General features: G+C 37.0%; 1 protein-coding gene across 7 annotated transcripts in view; it reads left to right on the top strand.

Moving 5' to 3' along the window:
* Window positions 1–12,701, top strand: part of NLGN1 (neuroligin 1) — a 304,610-nt gene that overhangs the window by 93,759 nt on the left and 198,150 nt on the right. For 5 of the 7 annotated variants that reach the window (XM_046898434.1, NM_001398455.1, NM_001398454.1 and 2 more), the window contains one exon: window positions 7,296–7,355. The exons of the other annotated variants lie outside the window; for them this stretch is intronic. In XM_046898434.1, coding sequence (XP_046754390.1) covers window positions 7,296–7,355 — 60 coding nt within the window. The remainder of the gene's footprint in view (window positions 1–7,295; window positions 7,356–12,701) is intronic. 7 annotated transcript variants of the gene reach the window in all.

Below are 12,701 nucleotides of genomic sequence, written 5' to 3'. Positions count from 1 at the left end.
AGTAATACTCAGAGCTTCAGATCTGTGGGAAGAATCTCTGTTAAAAAGGTACATAGGAGAACCTGCCTGTATATATGTGTACGCATCTCCACGTAGTACATAATTAAAACAAATCACTGACCTTTACCTTCCTGGGAGAAACTTTGTCATATGACTGTTTTGAGACATGTAAGCGTGTCCTTACGTGAAGACAGACATACATTTTCACAAGTGTTATCTCTGCCCCTGAGATCGCAAGAAGCAAATGTGGATTTAACAGTGAGAAACAGGAAACTCTGTGCCATAGGTACCAGTGTCAGCATTAGATAATTGGGAAATTGTAGACAGTACTGAAGACAGATGTTTACAATTAACAAAGAAATATATTCAGCCCAATTTAACCCAGTGTGAATGACTCGGCATAGGTGCAGTTTTCCTTGGTTGTTCATTATGGTGTCAGACTTTCTTCTCTCTGCTGAAGCATGGCAAGAAACGTAGTGGTTTGCAGTTGATATCAGAGAATTGCAAGGTTGATGAATGAAGTGTTCTCTCTTTCACTACTTTAAAGAACTTCAGCTCTGTGAGGTGGATGGAGAATTAAGTTTTACTGATAGTAAGGAACTCACAAAGAATAAAGGTTGCTAATGATCTCTGTTGTATGCAGGATGGTAAAAATACTGCACAGGTTACAGAAGTACAACGAAGTGTGGGACTGAAAAGCATGTAGCTGAAAACCAGAAGTACATTGGAGAAAGGAGTGTGAGAACTTATTTCATTCCAAACCCTTATATGAAAATATTAGGCATGATTAACTTGATTTCTGCAGTGTTCAATTACGTGGTTACATGAAGATACTTTTGCTCTGATTAGGATACAGAGCTAGGTCTTGAGAGCCAGACTGTAGGCTCCACTGTGCCATAAACAAAACTACACAGGTGCTGTAACAACAGCCTCTGCAGTTAGTACAACTAGTTAGGGGGAAGGCTTTTCTAGTACAGGGCAGACAGCATTTGGCTGAATATTTTTGATTCCATGTCTAGGAATAGAAAAACAAATTCAAACATAGAATAAGACATTTTAAGAACATTTTAAATCATTTTAGTATTTAGGGTAAGAGGTAGCAGACAGCACTTTGTTATTTCTGAAGGCCAATACTATACTATGTGAAAGAAAATAATACAAAAAGCACAAAACATCAACAGATAGCTCAAACCTTATAATTGTTACTGAAATTGATGGTGTTTTCTTGGCTGTCTCTCTTCATATGTGCTTGAAAAGCGTCCTTCACTTATTGCATCCTGATTTGTACTGCTGTACAGCAACCCTGGGGACATATTTGAAAGAATATGAAGATTAGAATTGAAATTGAATTGATAGCAACTGTAAATTTTAATTTTGGAATTTAAAATTTGGATCTTAAAATGACTTTTCAATTGTATAAAATGAGCTAAAAGCCACTTTCCTGGGCTAAACCAAATTCATGTCTTCCTGAACATTAGGAAACAATTTGATTAATGTAAATTATGAATTTAGCACGTTCCTTGTGTACACAAATAAAAAGTAAGGTGTCTATGAGAAGAAAAATAATTTAATCACAAAGCTTTGATATTATGTTCAAGTGATTCAAATTATTTGTTGATTAGATTTATGTTCAGAATAACTGATGGAAGCTTTACAAAGCACAAAATCTGGGATGTTCAGTACCGGTTAACTTCAACTCTGAGTTGAAGCCTGGCCAGATGCAAATAGGAGCAGTTCTGTTAATGGTGGTGGACCTACCTTTACAATATTAGGAGGTTTAGCCTGTTGACTTCAGAGAACTTACCCAGCAGCTTAAAGTTAAACATGTGCATGAGTCTTCATTAGGATCTGAATTGTAGTCATTACCTGTAGAGAGAGAAAATTGATTCATGATCTTGAAGTTCAGGTGGTGGAGCAGCTGTGTAATGTTGCATTCAATTCATTATAGTGGTGTGTCACCCTGGAATGTGAGTGTCTGTTAAACAACATGAATTATTAATACCAGTGAAATGTTCAAAGCTTCACAGACGTCATACAGGCTGGTGAGGTTGCACAAGAGTTGTGGATGCTGATGATAACTGCTGTATGACAGTTAGGGGTTTCATTCTTCATGCCTGCTACTTTCCCATCTCTCTCCTCTGGATGCATTCCATCTGCAGGGTTTCTTGTTAAACACACAAGTTTTGTTTTTCCCTGTCAGTGCTGGCCAACAGAGTCCCAGCCTGTTTGAGGCATCTTTTTGCTCGCAGGTAATCCCGATGGGAGGAACAGCTGCAGGTTCACCACTGGTGCCTGTTCCTCTCCTTACTCCACTGGAAAGACAAACAAATGGCTTTCCCTCCTCTTCTTACTCCAATGTAACCATTTTTTTTTTTTTTTTTCCAAGGACCAGAACAGAAGTCAGTATGTTTCAGAAGCTACTACTGTGTCTGGAATAATTATCAGGCTGTCAGCTCTTCTCTGAATTGCTTCTTCCTTGTACTAAGGGTGCAGGCTGAGTTTTACATTGCAAACCTGTAAGGATTAGCGGATAACTCATCTAGGACATCAGCTTTGTGCTGACAAAACTTCACGGGTGGTGTGCACTGCTGTGCAGGGGTGAGGTGAAGCAAAGCTTCACCGAAGAGCTGCTTTGCAGGGCACTGTAGGGCTGCCCAGTGCAGGCAGGCAGCTGGCTGATTCGCTGTGTGCTGCTTCGGGACTGAGCTTGTCAGCTGAGTGGATGGGCCATGGGACACTGCAGCTCTCACAGTGATCTGTACTTAACCTGTTATCTTCTCTAGTAGTGCTTCATGACTCTGTGTAAGGCGTGTCACGTAACCAAAAGCCACCAAGATTTGTAGAGTGGGAAAGGGAATCGGGTTTAAAGCCTGTAATGAGGCTTCATTTAGGCTGTTCTGTGTGGGATACGTAAACGTAGAGTGCCTTTGCCTCGGAGAAAACATTGAATTTTGGGCTGCACCTAGAAAAGGAAGCAGAGAAGTGAAATGTTATCCACCGTCATGGATTTTTATATCATTTAAATTCATGCAAATCTACTGTTCAGTAATGAAGTTCCTTCAGATTTAAGGGAAATAAAGATCCAGCCAGTGTGATTAATCTTGTGAATAAAAAGATTTGGGATTAAACATTCTTTGCGTGACACTTCAGCAATATGCTTTTATAAAAGACACAGCAGGAGTTAGTCTTGAAGTGTCAGAATAACTCCTTTAGTGACAAAGCATTTATACATTTAAATTTTCAAAGAAAGTTGGCAACGCTTTTGCGGGTTCAATTTGCACCTGTCATTCACTTGTAGATGCAAATTTGAGTTACTTGCAGCTCTAATTACAATGCTTAATTGTCATCACAAATCAGGTAGTAAGAGGTGAGATGATCAAGGTTTGTGCTGTCATTTGTTGTTAAAACAGGAGTGCAAATGTTATCATGAAAAAGCAAAGACAACCAGAGCTTTGCCCTGCTGATAAGCTCTACAAATAAGTACACTACACAAATAAAAAGAATTTACAGGAGAGAAATAAGGAAAGAAGGGAGCGTGTGGGGAAAGCAAGACAATAACAGGCGATAATGTAAGGTGGATTATTTGTCTATTGCAATCAATTATGATGGCAGAGATTTTTTTCAGTTAGGTTTTTCCATTTGACCCAGCCACCATTTGTACATCTAAATATCATTGCTGTAAGAAATTCTAGTTCTTTTCCTTCTGCTGAAAGCTTTCTGATTTTCAAATGAAAGAAGGTATTATAATATTATTCATCAGTTGACTATTGTGCTGCATCTTTCTAGTTTGTCATTAGCTTTAAAAGAAAAGATATGGTATAGTTAGATTTTAATTTCAACATATAAGACTTCGATTTTTTTAAAATTCTCTTCACTAAAAATGTGAGGTCTGATGACTGTTAGTTATAACTCATCAATATTTTCTTTTAAATTATAAAATATAAGATAGGTAAAACACATCATTGTGCTTCAACTAACATCAGATAGGTGGATAATTGAGCACTGATTTTGTTGTTGTTCACCTGGAGGGCTTATATTGCACAAAAAAGGTAGCTCAAATAACAGAGGATTGGTTATTTTGTACTTGAATCTGAGCAGTGCCTAAAAAGGCAAGGTGGCTTCACTTCAGATCTTTAATTTTGAATTAAGCCAAACAAATGAAGAATAGTCAAGAAGTTGCTCTTTTAAGATTGTATGCATGTCTTTAATCTTTTGACATGTGCACCAACAAGTTCCATGGAGTTGCAATCCACTCAGTGAATTATTCTATTAGCTCTGTTATTTCAGCAGTGTTCCATAATCTCACCTCTTTCCCTTTCTATTGAAGACACCTTCGCTCAAAGGATGATTATTACTGTGGTGATTTCTAAATTGCTAGATCCAAAGAATCTACTTAACCTAATATAAAAGGTCCTTTATTTGTTCTGACTTTTCTCATTACTAAAGAACTCTTTGGCCCAAACGATATCTATACACAAAAGAAGAGATGTATTAAGTTTAGGAGATTTGTTCTGTTGTTTTACAAAATGGTGTCAACTTACATTATCAGTTCTTGCGATGAACAGCTTTCCAAGGCCAAGAAGCTAATGACATTCCCAGCGTCCATTCCTCCCATACGCATCTGGCCTAAAAGGCCACAGCTAATTTCTGCTGAATCAAGAATTTATAATCAGCTTTAATGTATTTGGGAGCTAAAGTACATTAGTCCTTCATCAGAGGGAATGATAAGAAACAGTATTAGTATGGTTGGACTTTAATTATTTCTGAGCACATAATTACTCTTCCGTTAACTGGGCAGGAGTTACGATAGCTCTTTCATTTTGAGCAAAGGAAAGCCACCTGCGAACATGCAGTGGTCAACTGCAGAGATTCTTCTCCCTTTCTCTGTGAGGCAGAGAGAGAGAGAGAGAGAGAGAGAGAGAGAGAGAGAGAAGAAAGCAGGTTTAACCTGTGACATCTTAAAAATAGCTCAGGTAGTCTCTTTGGAAAAGGTATCTGGGTACGGTGTGTATTGTGGCATGATTATAAGGAAGATGGCTTGAATTTATGCCTTTCACAGAAACTCAACTGTATAAATAATAATATCAGCCTGGTTATTTTTAGTAGCTAATCCAAATAATGCTTCACTATACTGTGAAAATCATAGTATGAGATTGGTCCTTTGTGTTATTTGTTGAAGATGTGACTAGATAAACTTAGAGGTCTTTTCCAACCTTAATGATTCTATGATATTTAATGCTCTGTGTAACTGTTGTTGAGATTTGGAACCATAAAGGCCAGATATGTACGTATTTTTTAAAAGTAATACCAGTTGTAGTTTCTTCCAGAAAAGAAGTAGCCCCTTTCTGTGCAAGTTATTTGGAGAACTGTATGCTGTTTGCCTTTCCAGATACTACTTTATTCCTTTCTGGTGACCTTTAAAAAATTGATATAGAAACCATGTAAGTGATTCATGTGTGTGTATCTTCAGCTGTGCCTGGATCTCCGTTGCGGTTAAATGCATAGCTCTAAGAATTTTAAGCTAATTCTTCTCTTACCTGAAAACCCACCATGAAATGATTTTTCTTTGCATGCATCTTTTACTTTTGTAGTTTTATTCTTTCGGAAGTAAGTTGCTGTGGTATGAGAATAGTGGGCAACAAGTCATTTGAATGTGAGTATTCAGATATGATGATGGTATCTAGATGCCATATATTGTAAGGATTACATTCAGGGCTTCTGTTAGGAAAAGCTATTGTGCTCAGTACAGAATGGTTGTTGCAGTTGTAACTATAAAAATGCTTGTGTTTAATTACTCGTGTATAATTCTGGTGGTTCTGTATTTAGAATGAGTTTAAAGCTATACTTCTGACCAATGCAGTAATTGAGGTATTGAGTTTTGGTTCTCAGTAACATGGTCCAGCTCCTAAATTCGCAGCTAAAATCTCATGGTGCTTCATGGGTTGTTTCTGTTTCTCAAATCCATGCACCTGGTACAAACATTTTTTATTTTTTTTAAATGCATCCCTCAAATGCATAGTATTTCACCAAAAAACTACAAGTTTACTGCTGAATGACTAATATCCTGTAAAAGAAGTGCTTTTTCAGTGCAAATGTTATAACAGTGGTGCTCAGATTTAATGCATGTCTCTTGCCTACATCTACTGCAAATATCAGCACATACCGTTCATCTTTTTTTGTTGGTGTTTTTGTCTACTGCTATTTTATGCATGAGATGGTTCTTGTTTTCAACTCTGTGCTTGGCTGGCTTTTTTTTTTTGTTTGTTACTTAGTCCTGTGTTTGTACTGATTGCTTTTTTGCATGCAAATTACAGAATGTCATGGAAATGAGAGAGCTCTGAAAAAAAAAAAAAAAAGGAAAGATAATGCTGAGTTCCAACTGTCTTTTGTTTGTGCGTAAGTGTGTAAAATATGACGTGGAAATATTTTCAAAATGGCCTTTGACTTTCCTTCTGGTGTATATTTTTATTACTCAGTAAAAGTGTGGGCATTTTTCCCACTGGAAAATGTGATGAATCTATTAAGACTTGTTAATGATGTAGTGCTGGGCGTGAAAAAAATGGTGTTGCAAAATATTTATGGAAGTAAGAAATTATTATAGAGTGCATTTGGCCCAAGCTAAAAGTGCAATTCCACACTCAATGTAACTTCTGTGTACTGTGGTGAAACCCTGGCCCCATTGAAATCGGTGGCAAAAATCATTGTTTTCAGTCGGCCAAGGATTTCACATTCGTTTCAACTTTACATATGGATTTTCATGGTTCTTCACAGATATCTCAGCAGGTGGTCAAAGGTTTCAAGGGAAACTACAGTTCTACTTAAATGAGAATGTAATAAACGTATCAAAAAGGAAAAAAATTGCAAATTTGCATTTCACAGGAAGTTTTGTTTTAACCAAATGCTGACGTTTATTAGCTACCTGATTGTATCAAATGAAAGATAATTTGACATTTGTCTCCATTATTCCTAATAAGAAATTAAGTGCTTCTGTATAGTCTATTCAAGCGGGTATGCTTTTAGTAAACAAGCTTTGATTCTTCATTTAACAAAAATAAAGCACTGGGCACTCTTTGATTCTTGTGCCAGTTGTTTCTAATAGCCATACCCCTAGGGAAGGTTTTGCAGTAATATTTAAAAACTTAATGAAAATTTGGTTGTTATAAACTGAGATTTCCCTCCTTGCAAATGCTTTTCTTGAAACGTCCATGGGAATTTAATATCATTGTTTTTTTTCCTCAGTCTTGTATATTCTTGAATTGTCTTTTTTCCTCCATTTTCTCCGTTCTCAATCCTAGGTCCCCTTACAAAGAAACAGACAGATGATTTAGGTGATAATGACGGTGCTGAAGATGAAGGTATTTTTTTGCCGCCAAACTGATTTGCATGACAAGGATCCCTGAAAATCTTTTTTCTCCCCTCTTTTTTTGACTTCTTGTCTTCTTTTGAAGAGTTTTTTTTTTATTCCCATTTTTGATGTGTTTTGTCTTCTTGCTTGTTGTTATACATATATATATTTTAAATTTTTTAAAAGAAAATGTCATTAAGTTCTCCGTTTTGATACAAAACAGTAACAATATTTAAAGCAGAGGGTTTTTTGTTTTCTTGAAATGGACTTCTGATATGTTGCATTCCACCTTTTGACTCAATTTTGTCCATTCTATTTGAACTAACACTCTTTTAAAGTTTCTCTGTACACCTTTTTGCATGTTTTCTAACCCTATGTATTTCACCAAGTAAAAAGATGTTTCTTTTTTTTTCACTGACTGATATCAGTTTGATAAACTTATCAAATATTTTGTTCGTAAAAGGAAAAATACAGAAAGCTTAAAAAGTGTCTCTTAAGCAACTGAATCTCCCCGAATACAAAACCTTCTGCATTTATAGTGACCTGAACAAATATAAGTAATTGCACGACTGCCCCACCTCCCTGTACAAGAGGGGCAGCCCTGGAGCAGCTGCAGTACTTGCAGTTGGTGAGGCTCTGCACAGCAACTGTGAATTCAGTGGAGCTAAACTGATGTCGTCTAAAGGAATCTGATCCCATCTGTTTTCTACAAACATACAAAGATGCCTATCTGCTTGTGTTCCTTAGCATCCCTATTACCAAATAATATCAAAACTTTGAAATGTCAAGCATACAATTCCATTTATGTATTATATCTGTTATAAGCGGAGCAGATTTGATTTTTTTTCAAGGCAATGAAAATGGTAACAAGGGGCTCTATCTCCTGAGCAGTCTCCTCCCTTCATTTAGGTTTGTTTCAAAGTTCTGAATCTTTAGCACGTACTTCATATTTTTTTTATGGCCAACGAGTAAAACAAATATGAGCCTGGTAGTTTCTACTTGTTTATCTGTTAACATTTCTTTTTTGGCCAGATATTACGATAATGCCTAATTGGTAAACAGTAAGGCTCTTAATAAAATTTTAATCATAGAGTACATTAACTGTTTTGGTCTTATCACAAAAGATCAAGGAAGGGAAATATGAGCATTCAGCTTCTTAGCCAGTAATAGAACAGAGACTTTACATGTAAACTCACAAACTTCTCTCATTTTCCTTGATCCTCTTCTAAAGTGGAAGTTAAGTATGTAAATGAAAGGCCACCAGCTGGCCTAAGATTTGAAAGAAGACCTAATTGAAAAAACTCATTTGAAAGCTCTCATGCTATTCAGAACTGAGTATGGTAATTCAGATCCACTTAGCTCTATGAGTCCAAGTCATTTTTACATTGGTTCATGACAAAGCATGGCAAAAGATATTCTTGTGAATTCTCTAAGACACATTGCACTGGATTAGCCACTGTTAGAGTTAGAATGAGTCTGTCTTGTTTTATAAATACGTTTCAAGAAACAGTTTGAAACCTGGTTTATTCATCCAGTGGACCTTAATGGCTCTCCTAATTTGCTGTATAATTGCCAGGACAGATGCTAATGCCTTAACATTTGTTGAGTCTGTGTCTAACTAGATACATAGGGTACTACTAAAACAGTTTGCTAAAATTCTGCAGTGGCTGCTATCAGGAAGCAGTTTAACAAACAGTCAAATGAGAGTAGGGATCTCGGTCTTTGGAGAGCCAGCATCCATGTCAGGGAAAACCCAACGCCCACCATCGACAGCTCTAGGAGACAGAGGATTGTAAGAGCACAGCAGTCAAACTAGAGGGAAAGAAACACATTTACAACATTAATAAATCTCTGTATTTTATGGGACTGGGATTAATTTTCTCTGGCATACAAGTGGCAGTTCTGTTCTCCTTTCCATGCCAATAGAAAAATGCAAGCATTAATTAGATGTTCACTACTTCCAAGAGTCACAGGGAGACAGGGCAAGCTTAAATTTTTATGACCAGTAGATGCTGAAGGCTGCTGGGAATGTCTGCTAGGTTTGTAGAAACCGCTTATGCTGAGGCGCAGTGTTTCACTGGGGAGGAGTTGCATTGGATGACCTGTGTTTTGTGAGCCTTTTTGAAGAGCACTGGAGCTCTTGCATGTGTTGCATATGCAGAACTGAGGAGTTCACAAACTACTTGTCATGTGTTTGCATATGAGTAGCAGGAAAAAGAGAAAGGAAGTACAAAGCCACCTTACTTCTCTAGATTTGTGATCTGCCCATTAAACCCTTTGCCTTCAGAGCTCCCACTTTCATTTGTTGTAAGCCTTTCTCAATGAAAAATCTCTCATAGCAGCTCCTTGGCTCAAATGCCTGGAAAGTATTCTATGTTGTGTCACTCACGCATCAGAGTTTGATCACAAGATTTCATTTTAAAACAGTGTTCAATAATCCTACTCCTATCTGCCACAAGTCACTACCAGTATTGCTGGCCAAACCTTGTCAGCACAAGCGCTGGAATCGGCAATCAAACATGGACCTCTGGTATGTGCTGCAACCAGTAGACCAGGCTTAATTAGATCATTTTTCATTTTTGTTTTTAAAAGACCCAAAGGCAGTAGTGCACATTACCAGCTAATGATCTGCAAATTTGCTGTTTAAAAAATGAAGGTGTTTTCAGTTTTTACCAATGTGAAATGTGTGCACAGTCAAATTATATAAATATCCTTTTTCCCCTCAGTCTGGTAGCATTCTTGTTGGTGTAACCCTTTCATGGGCTTGCTTACCTGTTTTTCAATAAGCATTGAGTTACCTGGGTAGGCACCAATAATATGAGTGGCAAAAAGTGCGACCAGTGAGCATCTTTGAATTTTTATAGCAGTGGTAGATTTGCCTATTTGCTGACATGCAGGTAAACAATACCTAGCATAGAAGCAAAATTTAAGTCATTCAGCAATTGAATAAACAGCACCTTCCTCATGCATGCACATAGTCTAGAAGTGTATTTTGGTTTGAAAAGCAAAATATCTTGATAATGTTAATATATTTCTACCAGTCTTAATTTTCGTAAAGCAATACTTTGACTTCATTTAATATGGCTACAGGAGAAAAAAAAAATCTCTTTACGCACTCTTATTTCCTGTATGCTAAAATTCCTAGCATGACTTAATACAGCAACACAAGTTATTAATCAGCCTACATACTCAGTGATCACAACTGGACTTCTAAGTAGTTAGTGCTATATTAAATATCCATGAAGGATTGCTCACAAATGAATTCTTCTCATTCACCATTCTGTCATACACACATTACTTAGAAAATCAATCTGTCAATCTTAGATCCTTATTTAGTCCCCAGTGTTATCTGAGCATCTCAATTTTTAATGTATTCACTGTCACAACATCCTTCTGAGATAGAGGAATGCTATTATTCCATTTTTAGAAATGAGGAATACAGACATTGTGAAGAATGCAGATGCCATGTCCACAGCAAAGCAGGGAACTGTCAATGCATGCCTCAAAGTGAGGGCTGCAGTGTAATTGCTAGATGCAGCTATTCTTCCCTTCTCCATTCCAATCCCTCCTGTGAAATAGGAGACAGATTGGGAACAGATGTTGCTGTTTGTTCACAGGCTGTAACTGTGATCATTCTGATCATTTAGTGTGATGCTCTGCCTTACAGGGGCCATTGAACTTCATAGAATGAAGGAACTTCTTGGTCCAGAGCATGTTTTAAATCAAAACCAAAATTCTCCCTTCAATTTTAAATTGCTAATGATGCAAAATCCATCTGCAATTTCCTTCATGTGCTTAACAGACTGTGGCTTCACTGGCACAGGAGAAGAAAGCATTTCAGAAATCAGGATCTTTTCCAGAAAATCCTATTGCTCTATTAGTATTAAAATAGACCAGGTTGCTAAGTTTAGCTTTTCGTCTGCTTTCAGCTGTCATGGTAAGAAATGGGGAGAGAAACAATCTTTCTGTCTGGCTCTAGTTGTACATTTTTGGACTTCAGAGATCAGTAAACAGCAGAACACGTTTATTTACCTCACAAAGCAACCACACGTTCCAGCTTTAATTAAGGCCTCTAACGAGTTCCATCCAGGCAGGAGTAGCACAAATTTTACTGCTTTGGATAGACTTGTTGACGGATACACATAGACATCTTCCGTTCATTTTATCACCCATTCCTCTTAGTTCTGTGATTCCGGCTCCTATGTACAGATTCTCATGTTATTTGCATATTAAATTTTGGTAAGGTTATTTTCTCTTTACACAGAGAAGCTCAATTCAGATGGTGAATGCAGTGATATTATTAACACTTGAAAAAAAAGCATAGTAAAAATTTTGACAGACCTTTAGTTTAAGGACCTCTGTGGGGCTCTGCTATATTTTTATCAGTGTCAAGTATTGCTTGTACAGTGGAGAGTCTCAGCTTTTGCATTTCTATCCATGCTTTAACAGCTTAAAATTGCTACTTAGCTGGCCACTGAGGTCCCGCTGTTATTAGAACATGCTCCACATGCATACCTGTAGCAGCCTTCAAAAATTCCATCCCTTTTTTTACATGGCAAAATATATTTTTATAGACCACCATCAGGATCTCAAATCCCTTTCTTTCAGGCAGGTGTACTTAGGTATTCCAGGGTACCCCAAATGATCCTTTGGTTTCACAGATACAAAAACAAATGAAAGATAAGGAGTTATTTCTATTTAGCTCAAACTTGATGGGTAGAGGCAGTCTTAATATATGAAATATGACTGAAACTTCATTGCATTCCCACCAGAAATTCAAGAGAGATTTTAGCAGTCTCAGGCCACCTAGTTAATATCACAGGTTTAAAAGATAACATTAATTGGATGTTTATATATTAGTACTGATAAGGGCATTTGCTAATTTATAGCATGCATCTATGAGGCATTTGAACTGCAAGATTGCATACTTTCAAAAGGCTTTTAAACAATCAGAAATGTTGCATTGATTGATACTATGCTCCATTAAATCTTCTAGGAAAAATGTGAAAGTGCACCCCTTTTATCCAACTATGATCTGTGTAAGGAATAGGTAGGTTTTACAGTAACCTACCTAAAAGTCATCCACTGCTTCAGTGTTATTTCAGGCTCCAAAAAACATGAGAAGTTTACTTAAAAGTCTGCATCACAATTTCACACTTTTAATTTAGAAATGAAATTTTAGAAAATTCAAGTTTTTCACTTAGCAATTACTGTTTGTGACATCTATAGTAAACTGCTTGCTGTTGTTGTCAGTTGTCTCCCAATAAGGTTTCTTCCTTTCCCGTTTTGATTGTTTTCTGCAAATTATACTTAAGTCACGTGGCCAACTCACATGAGCTTCAAATGACTGAATGTG

Source organism: Gallus gallus, chromosome 9 (assembly GCF_016699485.2).
Source record: "Gallus gallus isolate bGalGal1 chromosome 9, bGalGal1.mat.broiler.GRCg7b, whole genome shotgun sequence".
NCBI classification, from domain to species: domain Eukaryota; kingdom Metazoa; phylum Chordata; class Aves; order Galliformes; family Phasianidae; genus Gallus; species Gallus gallus.
Note: the sequence above shows the minus strand (reverse complement) of the source record. Positions and strands in the feature narration are given on the sequence as shown.